Source organism: Oryctolagus cuniculus, chromosome 1, assembly GCF_964237555.1.
Source record: "Oryctolagus cuniculus chromosome 1, mOryCun1.1, whole genome shotgun sequence".
NCBI classification, from domain to species: Eukaryota; Metazoa; Chordata; class Mammalia; order Lagomorpha; family Leporidae; genus Oryctolagus; species Oryctolagus cuniculus.
In genome coordinates this window covers 199,815,264-199,828,737 of record NC_091432.1, presented here as the reverse complement: position 1 = coordinate 199,828,737, position 13,474 = coordinate 199,815,264, and the positions used below count along the sequence as shown (strand labels likewise).

Here is a 13,474-nt window from a genome sequence, read left to right as displayed (position 1 = left end):
AAGAGAAGTAAACCTAGGAGGGCAAAGCCACCACCCAGGTTCCTGCAGCCACTCACTGCGCAGGCTGCGATGGATCTTAAAAGGCTCTGTCTCTCTGCACCCTGGAAATGAGGCCGCAGGTTTGTCGTTAGAGGCTCTGTGTTGGCGGACGGGAACATCCCGGGGCTTGGCTCTTTGGCACTCCCTGCTATGTCGTTCCCTGGGTCAGAAAAGAACCCTTGTCCAGGAGCTTGCATTGTGGCTTGAGAACAGACGCCTGAATAGAAAATAAACATCTCGAAGTGTGTCAGTGACATCGCGACTTTCTGCTTGCAGTTTTCCTTCGGTTCTCTCCGAGGAAGGGAGCAACAGTTTCTGACAGCCTTGGGGAACCTTGCCTGAGGCCAGCAGAAGAAGTGGCAGGGCCAGGGGACAGGCCAGCTCCTCGGGGACCTGGAGCTCTGTGTTTACTCCTCGCCGTCTTGCCCGGCGCAGGTCGCTCCGGTCACAGAGGCCCCACTCCTGTGTAGCGCTCAGCGAGGACCCAGGGGTTCAGTGTGGGGGCTCTTGTTAGGGGGTGGCTTTTGGCTGGTGGGGGGCGGTGAGAGTGAGAATAGAGGAAAGGTTGAAGACAGAGAGTAAGAAACTAATGAGAACAGAGACTGATTTTTAAAAGGCAAGAGAAATGGAAATTGAAAGAGAAACGCAGACAAGAGAGGAGAGATAGAGAGAGAGAGAGAGAGGAAGAAACAGTTTGGCCTGTTTCAGGATTGGACTCCAGAGCCGCATGCATCCCAGACAGCTCTGCGCGCAGCCTCTTCATTGTACCGAGGGAGAGGGAAGGAGGAAGAAGGCCCTCCCTTTGTTTTTAAGGAGCCGACATTTTGCTTGCTATTTGAAACCTTCTCAGGGCAGGGTCCTGAGCCTGTCTCAGAGGGGATGTCCATGTGCTGGGTCCCGGTGTCACGGGGCCCTGGAGCCCGCCATATCTCCCTCGGAGACTCAGGGGGCCAAGGATCCTCCCCAGCCCAGCCGGCAGCCTCGCGCGGCCCAGAATAGATTTGTCACTAGGTAGAGTGGCACGCGGAAGTTACGCGCCGCTCCGGTGCCTGGCCGTTTAAGTTGTCAACAATAAATTGGAATTTCATAGCTCATTATTTTCATAACTAAGAACCACAGTGGACAAAATGTCACTCTAATTAGAACTGCCTTTTAAGAAACAAGTTCAGCCCTAAAACAGTGCGGCCGGGAATTTCTGAACTGGAGGACTGTTTATCCGCAGAAATTTTTTTTTTTTTTTGGTTACACGGGGATTCGGCAGTGGGCACATGCGAGGTGACAGATTGTGAGTGCATGTGGTATGTGGTGGCCTTGGTTTTCAGAGGCTGTATGGCCAGGCATGCAAAGTCCCTGGGTGGCCAGAGCCCCCATCACCGACTCCAGAAGACGGGCAGTCAGGCTGCAGAGCTCCTGGCCCCAAGAGGCTCAGGCGGCACAGCCCGGTGGTGTGGGAGGCAGAGGGACGTGCACCCAGGGCCTGGCTGTCGTCTCTGTTCACAGGAACCTCTTGGGAGGATTTGGTCCTTTGCAACTGGGTGCTGGGTCACACAGTATTAATCAGCATTCAGGCTGTTCACCCTCGAGGCCTGCTCTTTGATGTGTGTTTTGCAAAGCTCTGTCCGAACCAGTCTGTGTTTCTGTCCCCACGCTGGCCCTGCAAGGCGAGCAGGACAGACGTCCTTGCTGCAGTCTGCAAACGGGATGACCCAGGCCTGGAGAGGCCGAGGGAGTTGAGCAGGGCCCCGTGGAGGGTCAGTGTCCCAGCCACTGCCTCGCACCTGCTCCTCTTCACTCCCAAACCCACGCTGTCTGCACTGGAGGACGCCGTGTGGTGGCGGCTGCCGGGCGTCTTTTGTCTGTAAGCCAAAGCACCGCTCGGCTGTTTCGCCAGCGTGAAAGGATGGCTGTTAAGTCTGAACCCTCGCTGACACACATGCAAGTTAGGGGTTTGGGAAGGTCAAGGTTGCCTTCTAAGTGCCAGGTCCACGTGTCAGTCAAAAGGAAGACAGAGATCTCTCGCGTCCAGACCACAGCCTGCCACGGTTGGCACTGTTCAGGTGGGATGGGCCCTGGGCCCTGAGCCCTGAGCGGCGCCACCCATTGCCATGGACGAGCCTGGCCTTTATCCTCTGCCTTCTGGGAGTTGCCGACGGGTGTGTTCTGAGTGTCCAGCCCAGGGTTGTCTGTGTGTCTGTGAGCACCTCCCCGGGACCACAGCCGCCGCACCAGGCGCTCAGTGACTATGGAGCAAGTGAGAGAATGCATGGCAGAAGCCTGAGAAAATGGGGAAGAGGAAACCTCTCTAGAGTGGCAAAGGCTCATCATCATTCTTTCTGTTTTTAAAAGCAAAACGACAGTTTGCTTTGGTGAGAAGCGCGCCGGGTCGGGTCAGGATTCAAAGTCGGGGCTGGCTCTGCCTTCCAGCGGGAAGGTGGCCGAGTTGCTCAGCCTTCCGATCATCTGTTTTCCCTTCTAGAAGCAAAGCCCTGGCTTCCTCACAGGATTGGTGTGAGGGCCGAGCGCACCTGAGGCAGCGCTGTGCCAGAGTGACGAGCTGTGTTCTCATAAAACTCGTCTTTCAGTGGGGAGGTGGGCAGGACGATGCAGGGCCGCACAGGCTGCTGGCTGCCCTCATTCTGGCACTTTTCTCGAGCTGTGGCAAAGAAAGTATTTTCTTGGCTATGTTGGGAAACTTGTTCGTAAGAGGTCATTTATCAGCAATTACAGAAAAATTGATGAAAGCAACCTTCCTCCCCGCAGAGAGAGAGAGCAGAGAGGTTGAAGTTTGCCTTGGAGTCAACATTTGCGAATGATTCCTCCTTCTCGATGAAAAATAGAATTTTCACTTCCACATCACTGCTCCCAAATTATTCCATCTCTTCTCGAACATTCGCTAACTGGGCCCTAGGCAGACCTACCCAGGCAACTCTATAAACGTGCCCAGTCATTGTTCCTGGGTGACATTGCCCTCCCGTTCCAAGAGCACCTCCTTCCCTCACTTATTATAAACTCTCGTCGGGGCTGAAAATTACTAGTCATTTCTGAGATGTCTTATTGGTGACAAAAACATCCAACTGCGAGATAATCTCCTTTGAAAGAGAAAGGCAAGAATTCCTGTGTACATATTGAGAGAGACATCGAGTGACGGCTCAGATTCAGAAAGGAATCAAGTCATTTTTTCCCCCTGAAAAGATCTTTCATGGCACACTCTCCCTGGTCTCGGTTTCACTGTAAAACCCTGACATCCTATTTGCGTTAACGAGGAAAAGCTGATAGCATGGAAATGTCCTTAGAAACAGCCATTTACCTCCAGGGAGGTCTCTGGAGGAGCTGCCGCGACTTGTGGTTGGTTTTGCTGATTGCTTGGGTTTTGACGTACAACACACATTTCCAGTTAATTCCGGAATCCAGCACTCTTTTTAATTCCACACCAGGGTTATTGTTTTTTTCTACAGAAAAAAAACAAAAAACAAAAAACAAAAACCAGGTTGTGTTTTTGGGGGATAGTTTCACAGGATGCTGGCGATTCTGCCAGGGAATGGAAAGCCTGGTGAGTCCCCAGGCAGGGCCGCCTTTCGGAGGAAATGTTAGTTCAGAGGGCTGGGCGACAGTCCTGGCTTGGTCGCTTGGTCCTGTGTGCCCCCGGGGGAAGCCGGTTCATCCCCGAGAATCCCTGTTTTATGCTTGTAGACGGTTATCGATTCACTTATTTGTTCATTCACTCAACGCACTTTCCAAGGGTACTTCAAAAAGTCCATGGAAAAATGGAAGTGGAAAGAGAAATGTACTTCGGAGCAAGGAAATTTTGAAACCCATGCATCGTTTTTTCATAGCGTGTATTTTCCCCGGGAGCTTTGGCAAGACCCGGGGAATGTGCTCCGGAACTCTCGAGGATCGAATGAGAGAACTGACTTGAGAGCTTTCTAGAATGGCTTACGGATGGGAGAGAATTCTGTGAGTGTGTCGTGTCCTGCTAACGCTGTCCAGAGGAAGTCTAATGTGTGAGCTTTGTTTGCAGTTGACAATCTCTGAAAATGATCGTGTCCACATATATAATTATTAATGAGGTGTTTTACATTTTTTTGTCCTGAACCTTTACAGTCTGGTGTGTATTTTGTATTCACAGTGCCAGCCGCATCTCAAATGTTTGTGCATTTCGCGGCTCCTCGTGGCTAAGTCTCTTTGTCCTTGGGTCCTAGGTATTACGAGACAGGAAGCATCAAGCCTGGGGTAATCGGAGGATCCAAACCAAAGGTTGCCACGCCCAAAGTGGTGGAGAAGATCGCTGAGTATAAACGCCAAAACCCCACCATGTTCGCCTGGGAGATCAGGGACCGGCTGCTGGCGGAGCGAGTGTGTGACAATGACACCGTGCCCAGCGTCAGTTCCATCAACAGGTGAGGGTGGGTGGCCGTGGGGGGCTGGGGACTGGGTGGGGCGTGGGCCCAGAGGCAGTGTGTGTGCCTTCCCTAAAGGCTTGGTCTCTCCTTGCAACTGGGCTGCTCTGGGGTGACCGGACAGGAGGGAGACTAACGGGGCTGCTGGGGCTCTGCTGCCTTTCTCTTCTCTCTGCAATGTGGGCCCTGGGCCGGGGCGGGAGATGGTGTGCCGACGCCCTGGCTGCTTGAGATTTCTCCCATCCCTCCCGTCTCCACCTGCCCCTGTATGTGGAGCACCGTGCAGTGAACTGTCCTGCCGGAGTCATGACAAAAGTCACTGTGCCTGGGCTCCGGGTATTCACCCAGGGCCGCCCCAGAGGCTCCTAGGAGGGATATTCCACCTGCACTTTGCCCAGAGGCTGAGCCAGGGAGAGTGCAGAGCAGAGCCCTGACGCGGGGCTGGAATGCTGGGCTCCTTATTCCTGCTCAGCCTCAGCCCCCGTGAGCTCTGTCCCCCTCTCTCCGAGTGCCCAGGGCCCTGGCGGCTCTCCTGTGGCTCTCCCAGCTCCCAGGGGCCCGTACAGGAGGCTGAGCTGCTCTGCAGTGAGGGGACTGCCCTCTCCCCTGGAGAGAAAGAGCCAGAGGAACCCCGGGGGCGGGCAGAGGGGGCAGGCATGGACCTGCCTGGGCGCCACCACGGCTCCCTCTCTTCCCCAGTCTGATCGAATGACACGCTCAGAGCTTGAAAAATACATTTCCAGAAGAAAGTTTTCTATTATAATCTGCACTCCACTTAAAGCCAGAGTTAGAGATGAGGCTGTGAGAGGAACAGCCATGAGTGTTCGCTAAACTCCAATAAATAAATAAATAAATAAGCCAACAGACTGAAAACTTGGACAGTTCCCCTCTCTCCAAGGTCAACGCAGAGTCTGCCTGGGCACAGGGGACCCCTCACTTGTGCAGAAAGAGGTGGTCACACTGGCACGCCTCCGAGGTCCCGTCGGTACGGACACTTGGGACACTTGTTCCTTGGGCAGTGATCAGATGCACGGTCGCTGTGTGAGGGTGTGGGTGTGGGTGTGCTGATGCGCTGAGCCCTGCTGCTTCCTGAGCTGCTCGCCTGGCTTTGGTTCCTCTCTCTCTCTCTCTTTTAATATTTATTTATTTTATTTGAAAGTCACATTTACATAGAGAGAGGAGAGGCAGAGAGAGAGAGGGAGAGGTCTTCCATCCGTTGGTTCACTTCCCAATTGGCCGAATAGCCGGAGCTGTGCTGATCTGAAGCCAGGAGCTGGGAGCTTCTTCTGGGTCTCCCATGTGGGTACAGGGGTCAAAGGATTTGGGCCATCTTCCACTGCTTTTCCAGGCCACAGCAGAGAGCTGGATTGGGAGTGGAGCAGCCAGGACTGGAACTGGCACCCATATGGGATGCCGGCACTGTAGGCTTACCCGCTAGGCCACGCCCTTGGCTTTGGTTCTAATCAGCAAACCTTTACTGAGGCCCAGAGGTGGGAACCAGGCTCAGTCTGTGCTCCACAGGGGATTCTCATGCGCCCTTTCAGCCTGCACCCAGCTGTGGGGGAGGCGGTGGCGGTTCTGGGCTGGGGGCAGTGGTAACTCTCATTCTTCTTCTGGGCTATGAAGGATGCTCCAGGGTGCTTTGTGAGTCCCCTGCTTCTGACTCACCGCAGGATTTGCATGGCACGAAGCATTGCAACTTTTCTCTGGGCCTCCAATAGGGTGGGTGAGGAGCAGGGCGCACGGCTTCACCTCTTCTGCAGGGGAACCTCGGCCAAGTCAGGCTTCGGAGGCCTGGAAGGTTCCCACCGTATGGTCTACATATAGTCAGTGGTTCCCAAGATAACTTCAGGTGGTCCGTGGGTCATAAGCTCTAATGCCTTCCATGGTACCAGGCGGGTAATGGACTGAGGGCTGCAGGCCAGGTATGAGACAATAGGGAGAGAGAGGGTCTGTGGGAGACTAGACAGTGCAGGCCTGGGACAGTCGTTTCTCAGCTGCCGCTGGCGCTCCCAGGATGTGGGGGTGCTATTCACCAGGTTTTTTCCATTCATTGAGAGAAGCCAGAAGCTAGGACTTGTGCATATGTGTGTTTGTGAAATCTTTACATCTTTGAATGGTGGCAACTAATCTCAAGTGGAAAAAGGACCTGGTGCAGGACAGCGTAACCACTTCCGGGGCTCCTGGCTCTGGTTACAGTCTCTGTAATACGAGGATGGCAAGTATTTGGTTTTAAAGGGTAGGTTTGACACTTTTCCCCCTTTTGTAAAAACAAACAAACAAGCAAACAAACTCTTTTCATTTTACTTGAAACGCAGAGAAACAGAGCCAGAGCCAGACAGGCAGAGCAAGAGACAGACAGACAGAGAGAGAGCAAGAAAGAGAGAGGGCAAGAGAGAGAGATCCAGCTTCCTCCTTTGGTTCACTCTCCAAATGCCTGCAATACTCAGGGCTGGGCCAAGCCTAAGCCAGGAGCCTAGGACTCCATCTGGGCTTCCCCGGTGAGTAGCACAGGCCCAGTGTTTGAGCTATTCTGTACTGTCTCCCAAGGTGCACCCCTGCAGGAAGCTGGAGTTGGGAGTGGAGCCAGGACTGGAACCCAGACACTCCAGTGTGGAATGCAGGTGTGCCAAGTAGCATCATTTTTGTTTTTTAAGATTTTTTTTGTTTATTTACTTGAAAGTCAGAGTTACAGAGAGGCAGTGGCAGAGAGAGAGAAAGAGAGAGAGAGAGGCTTCCATCTGATGGTTCACTCCCCAGATGGCCGCAACGGCCAGAGCTGCGCTGATCTGAAGCCAGGAGCCAGGAGCTTCTTCTGGGTCTCCCATGGGGGTGCAGGAGCTGAAGGACTTGATCCATCTTCTACTACTCTCCCAGGCCATAGGCAGAGAGCTGGATTGGAAGTGGAGCAGCCGGGACTCGAACTGGCACCCATATGGGATGTGGGCACTGTGGATGGCGGCTTTCCCTGCTGTGCCACAGCACTGGCCCCCACAAACAGCATCTTTTTTTTTTTTTTTTTTTTTTTTTGACAGGCAGAGTGGACAGTGAGAGAGAGAGACAGAGAGAAAGGTCTTCCTTTGCCGTTGGTTCACCCTCCAATGGCCGCCGCGGCCGGCGCGCTGCGGCCGGCGCACCGCGCTGATCCGATGGCAGGAGCCAGGAGCCAGATGCTTTTCCTGGTCTCCCATGGGGTGCAGGGCCCAAGCACCTGGGCCATCCTCCACTGCACTCCCGGGCCACAGCAGAGAGCTGGCCTGGAAGAGGGGCAACCGGGACAGAATCCGGAGCCCCGACCAGGACTAGAACCTGGTGTGCCGGCGCCGCTAGGCGGAGGATTAGCCTAGTGAGCCGCGGCGCTGGCCACAAACAGCATCTTAACCACTACCCCAAATACCTGCCTTGAACATTGTTCCGTGATGAATTTATTTGGATGTGTTCTTGACAGATGCCTCGCAGACCAAACCAATGAGGCTGTTGGCTTTAGGGCCGCCCCCCCACCCCCACCCCCCCTTGTGGGAAACTACAATTGGCTCAGGAAATGAAGTGGCTTCAGCAGGTTATCAGAAGTGAACATGAGAAGCAAACCGAGCTGTGGTCACAGATGTGGCCAAAGCTACGGAGGGGGTCTTATGGGGGCAGCAGGCGCTCTGTCCCAGAGCTGCAGGCAGGGCCCGCGCCGGCTTCTCAGGGCCCTCCGCGTGTCCCGGGCCTCTGAGGGGCTTTGACTTCTGTAGCCCTCAAGGCCTGACTGTCTCCTGAGGCCCAGGGACTTTGAGACGGAGAGAGGAGGGGAGGCCGTGTCCTCCCACCGCTGCCGTGTAGCATCTGCAGGGGAGACCTGAGGAGCTGAGAGGGGCGGGCGGGGTGGGGCCAGATGTCTTCCCTGCTCCACCCCAGGGTCTCGCAGCTGCGCACTTTGCTGACTGTCTGCTGTCTTTAGGCACGCCCTGTGGCTCCTCACTGCACTCCTTTCTTTAATTAAAAATATTTTCTAAAAATGTATCTGAAAGTCAGAGTTATAGAAAGAGAGAGAAAGAGGGAGAAAGAGAGAGAGAGAGAGAGAGAGAGAGAGAGAGAGAGATCTCCCATCTACTGGTTCACTCCCCAAATGGCCCCAATGGCTGGGGCTGGTCTGAGTAGAAGCCAGGAGCCAGGAACTCCATCCGGGTCTCCTATGTGGGTGGCAGGGGTCCAAGGACTTGGGCCATCTTCTGCTGCTTTCCCAGGCCATAGCAGAGAGCTGGATTGGAAATGGAGCAGCTGGGACTGGAACCAGCGCGCATGTGCGATGCCGGCATCGCTCGCCTGCCCGCTGCGCCCCGTGGAGGCCCCTCACTGCCGCCCTCTTCAATGAGTGCTCACTAAGCGCGGGCATTCTGATGCCAAGGCATTCCACTCGCCCCTGTTGTGTTTTGCAAAGGCAAGGTAGCGCTCTCCTTGCCTTCAAAGGGACGCAGCTTCTAAACCCCTGCTTGGCCGACATCACCGCCCCTGAGTAAGGGGCGGCATCCGCCCATTCTCCTGCCTCCAACAGCTAGCGAGGCCTCCGCGGCTGAACTCGGAGCTGTTTGGGTGGCCGTGGAGTTCTCCCCACTGTCTACCCCCAGAAATGCGCGCCTTCCTGCTGTTTGCAGGGGCATTGGCCTGAGAAACCATGACCCGGCATGGGGTCCTCAAGTAGCGTTGGGCCAGCTCTGCCAGGCTCGTGGGAGACATGCTGGGACCGCACCAGCTCGCTCCTGGGGCTTCTTAAGGACAAACAGGTGTGGGGCCGCTGCACTGCCTCCAAGAGGGGCTCTGGGAATCCCACCTTCCAGTCTGATGGAAGTGGCTGTCCCAGAGCTGGCTCCGACGGTGGGCGGAATGGGGTCTTCCTCTTGTGTGCCAGTGCCAGGGCTCTCAATCGGGGGCTCAGAGGTCCTAGTCATATGCACTCTCTCCAGGACGGGGGAGGCAGCTCACTTTAGCACTGACGGTGGCTGACATGCGAGAATGCCAAGCTAGCGTCGCTGGGTGTTCTGAGCTCTCAAGACAAACTAGAAGTCAGGCATTTATTAGCAACTAATTCAAACACAAAGAACCATCCCACGCAGTGTTCTGTGCCGGAGAGGGTCTGTGGAAGACAGGCTGGGAATTCTGCTCTTCATGCTGATGTTGGCCTCAAGCTCCTGAGACTGCTGACCCAGCCGCTCTTTCTTCCCCGTATCAGTCTCAGGCCTGCTGCTGCCTGGGCCCCACCCCCCGGCTGCACCCCAGAGGACCGCAAGTTTTTGGGTTTGAGCCCAGCTGATGGCCCAAGCTTCATGCTGCGCCCATGGCAGCCTAGCCTTCAAAGGAGAGGGAGAGCTGTGGAGGCGGGCCCCTCAGATGCCTGCAGGACCGGAAGGCCCTTGGAGTTTTCACGCTCAGGTTCTAGGTGGAACTCGTACCCATCTAGGAAGCATTTAGCACAGGGATGACTTCCTTTGCACAGTGCTCAGTCTTTGCTGATTTGCTGTGTGACCCTGGGAAGGTCACTTGAGCACTCTGTGCTTTCGTCTCCCCGTCTGTGGGAATAGGTGACCTGCTGAGCGGCCTTCCCTGGTGGATCATTCATGATGTTCCAGTGGGATCCAGGCTCAGGAGCGTGCCTTTTAGTGGTGACTACCACTCAGCCTGCGCCGTCTCCAGCTCTGACAGGGTCCTGAGTGCATTCTTGTTGTGCTTGTCACTTTTTAACTTAAATGTCTTTCTTTTTTTTAAAGACTGATTTTATTTTTATTTATTTGAAAGGCAGAGTTGCAGAGAGAGAGGGAAAGACAGAGAGGGAGAGGTTTCCGTCTGCTAGTTCGATCCCCAAATGGCCCCAATGGCTGGGGCTGGGCCAGGCCGAAGCCTGGAGCCTAGAACTCCATCCAGGTCTCCCACATGGGTGCAGGGGTCCAAGCACTCTGCTGCTCTCCAAGGCCATTAGCAGGGAGCTGGATCGGAAGTGGAGCAGCCGGGACTTGAACCAGCATTTGTCTGAGATGCCCCACTTAAATTCTCCGTAGAGCCGCTGTGATTCAGTTATAGCCTCTCTCCCCACCGCTGTTTCCTCCCAGAGGAAGGTGCTGCTTCTCACTTTTACTTGGTGTCTGCAAGCAGTTGGGTAAAATCCCTCACCCCTGGGGATGGCTGTGGGGGATTCCTTACTATGCTGGGATTCCCCCATAGAGGACAGTCCCTCTGCAACCCTGAAACAGAGAGGGGCAGCCCTCTGGGGAGCGAACCAGCGGATGGAAGATCTCTCTCTCTCTCTCTCTCTCTCTCTCTGTCTCTCTGGCACACCCTCTCTCTCTCTCTGTAACTCTGACTTTCAAATAAACATAAAAAAAAAAAAAGTGGGGCCAGCATTGTGATGTAATGGGTTAAGCTGCTGCCTGCGATGCCACCATCTAATGTGAGTGCTGGTTCGAGTCCCAGCTACTCCACTTCACATCCAGCTCCCTGCTAATGCACCTGAGAAAACAGCCAAAGATGGCCCAAGTGCTTGGGCCCCTGAGCCCATGTTGAGAGACTCAGGAGAAGCTCCTGGCTCCTCACTTTGGTCTGGCCCAGCCCCAGCTGTTGGAGCCATTTGGGGAGTGAAGCAGTGAATGGAAGATCTCTCTCTCTCTCTCAATCTCTTCCTTTGTCTCTCTGTAACTCTGTCTTTCAAATAGAAAAAAAAAATCTTTTTTTTTTTTTTAATAAGTAGAGAGATGGCTACCTCCCCATCCGCAGTTTCCCAAGGGGCTGTGTGCTTTTCACAGCATAGGTAAAACTATACGAATATTCTATGAGCACTCACTCACTATCTAGCAATGGCTCTTCTAAGTAGCTTGTTATTTTAATTCTAAGAATCACCCTCTGAGGTGGCAAGAGTCTCAGTCCCACTTTAGAGATAAGGCAACTGAAGCCAGGGGGTTTTACCCAAGGCCATGGAGCCGGCTAATTGCAGGGCTGAGTTCCAAACCCCAGCAGTCTGGTTGCAGAGCCTGCACTCCTAATCGCTGTGCCGGAGCTGCCTCTCCATGATTTGAAGGGCTTGAGGATAGTTTCCCTGTGATTTATGAATACTTCATTTATTTGTCTTCTGGCGAATGTGAGCACCGATGATTTACAAATATTTTAAAAGAAAAGGGAGGAAAGCGTAATTTTCTTTGTTTGGCTTATGTACAAATTTAATAACCAGATGAGACTTTGAAAACAGCACGGTAAACAAGACTGCAGTGGGAAATAGTTAGGAAATGTTTTACGATAAGTTTAAACCGTGTCGATGTTTGTTGTAGCCGTGTCTTCCTGTATGTCTCTATGGACATGCACACACAGGACGTGTGTGACATACATGATACACAGATGAGATCAGACACCCCCTCGATTCCAGCTGGGAGGAAGACCAGGTCTTTGTCCAATATGCTCTGTTTTCGTTAGTTAGGATAAGTGTTTGAATATTGGAGAAAGCAGATAAACACTTAGGCCAACAAAAGGGCAAAAGGCCTGGGGCCAGACTGTGGGGCCAACAGGTGCTTCCAGGGCACCCAGACCAACCGTCAAGTCGGGGAGGGCAGAGGCTTTGCCCAGCGAGTTTATGGGGAGGCAACTGCTACTCCTGTTCAGAGCCCTGGTGTGGCCTTGGAATGAACTTCAGGTGTGATGGTCCAGAATGTGAAAAAGCTCCTCATGGAATATTATGGGAAAAGAGCAAGATACCAGACTGCACACATGGTATAATACTGACATTGTTGAAAGTGCATATTTTTTTTTTGTTGTTCAAAGATTTATTTATTTATTTATTTGAAAGTCAGAGTTACACAGAGAGAGGATAGGGCGAGAGAGAGAGAGAGAGAGAGAGAGAGAGTCTTCCATCCGATGGATCCGATGGCTCACTTCCCAGATGGCTGCTATGGCCGGAGCTGCGCCGATCCAAAATCAGGAGCCAGGAGCCTCTTCCAGGTCTCCCACGCGGGTGCAGGGGCCCAAGGACTTGGGCCATCTTTCACTGCTTTCCCAGGCCAAAGCAGAGAGCCGGATCAGAAGAGGAACAGCCGGGACTAGACTGGTGCCCATATGGGATGCCAGCGCTTCAGGCCAGGGCATTAACCCGCTGAGCCACAGTGCTGGCCCCCTAAAGTGCCTATTTCTAAATATGCACAGCAGTGTTGGTATTTGGGACATTCCAAAATGTGATATCTGATGTCTTCTGTGTATTTTTCCATGATGTCCAAATAGATTCCAGTGAACCCATTATGTCTTTTTTATTTTTCAAAAAAGATTTATTTATTTATAAAGCAAAACAACAGAGAGAGGGAGGGAGGGGGAGAGAGAGAGGGAGAAAGAGAGAGAGAGAGAGAGAGAGAGAGAGAGAGAGAGAAAGTGACATCTTCTGTTTGCTGTTTTACTCCCCAAATACCGGCAGGGCTGGGCTAGGCCAAAGTCAGGAGCCAAGAGCTGCATCTGGGTCTCCCACAAGGATGGCCGTCTGCTGCCTTCCCAGGTGCATCAGCAGGGAGCTGGATGGGAGATGGGAGTCTGACCACCAAGGGCTACTTAACCCACTGTGCCACAACACCCACACCCACATTACTTTTATAATGAGAGAGCAAAGAAAAAAACTAGTAAATTACTTTTTTGAAAGGTAGCAGCTTGAGGTTGGAGTAGAACTTTCCAAAGACATGAGCATTTTATTACAACCCGCCCATCTCCCCAAATGCCGGGGCAGAACTTTCTTGCAGCGCCCAAAGGGAGTTGTGGTCTAGGCTGTATTCTGTTCTTTCAGACGCGCCGGGTTCCCTGACTCACGGAGGGCCCGTGCGTTGTCCCAGGGCAAAGTTTTCAAAGGAGGCTCCCTAGGGCCCAAAGTGCTGCAGAGGCCCTCAGAGCTGCCCGGGGTGAAGGGGACACTGTATTGCTGTCATCTCTTTCACAAGATTTTCTTTTTTTAAAAGATTTATTTTGTTTTATTGAAAGTCAGAGTTGAGAGAGAAAGACAAATTTTCCATCTGCAGGATCACTTCCCAGATGGTCGCAACAGC

At 53.3% G+C, this 13,474-nt stretch overlaps 1 protein-coding gene across 4 annotated transcripts in view; it reads left to right on the top strand.

Moving 5' to 3' along the window:
• PAX5 (paired box 5) overlaps positions 1-13,474 on the top strand; it is a 194,601-nt gene that overhangs the window by 13,995 nt on the left and 167,132 nt on the right. For all 4 annotated transcript variants that reach the window (XM_008265136.4, XM_070054521.1, XM_051844072.2 and 1 more), the window contains exon 3: positions 4,239-4,436. In XM_008265136.4, the coding sequence (XP_008263358.2) occupies positions 4,239-4,436 (198 nt within the window). The remainder of the gene's footprint in view (positions 1-4,238; positions 4,437-13,474) is intronic.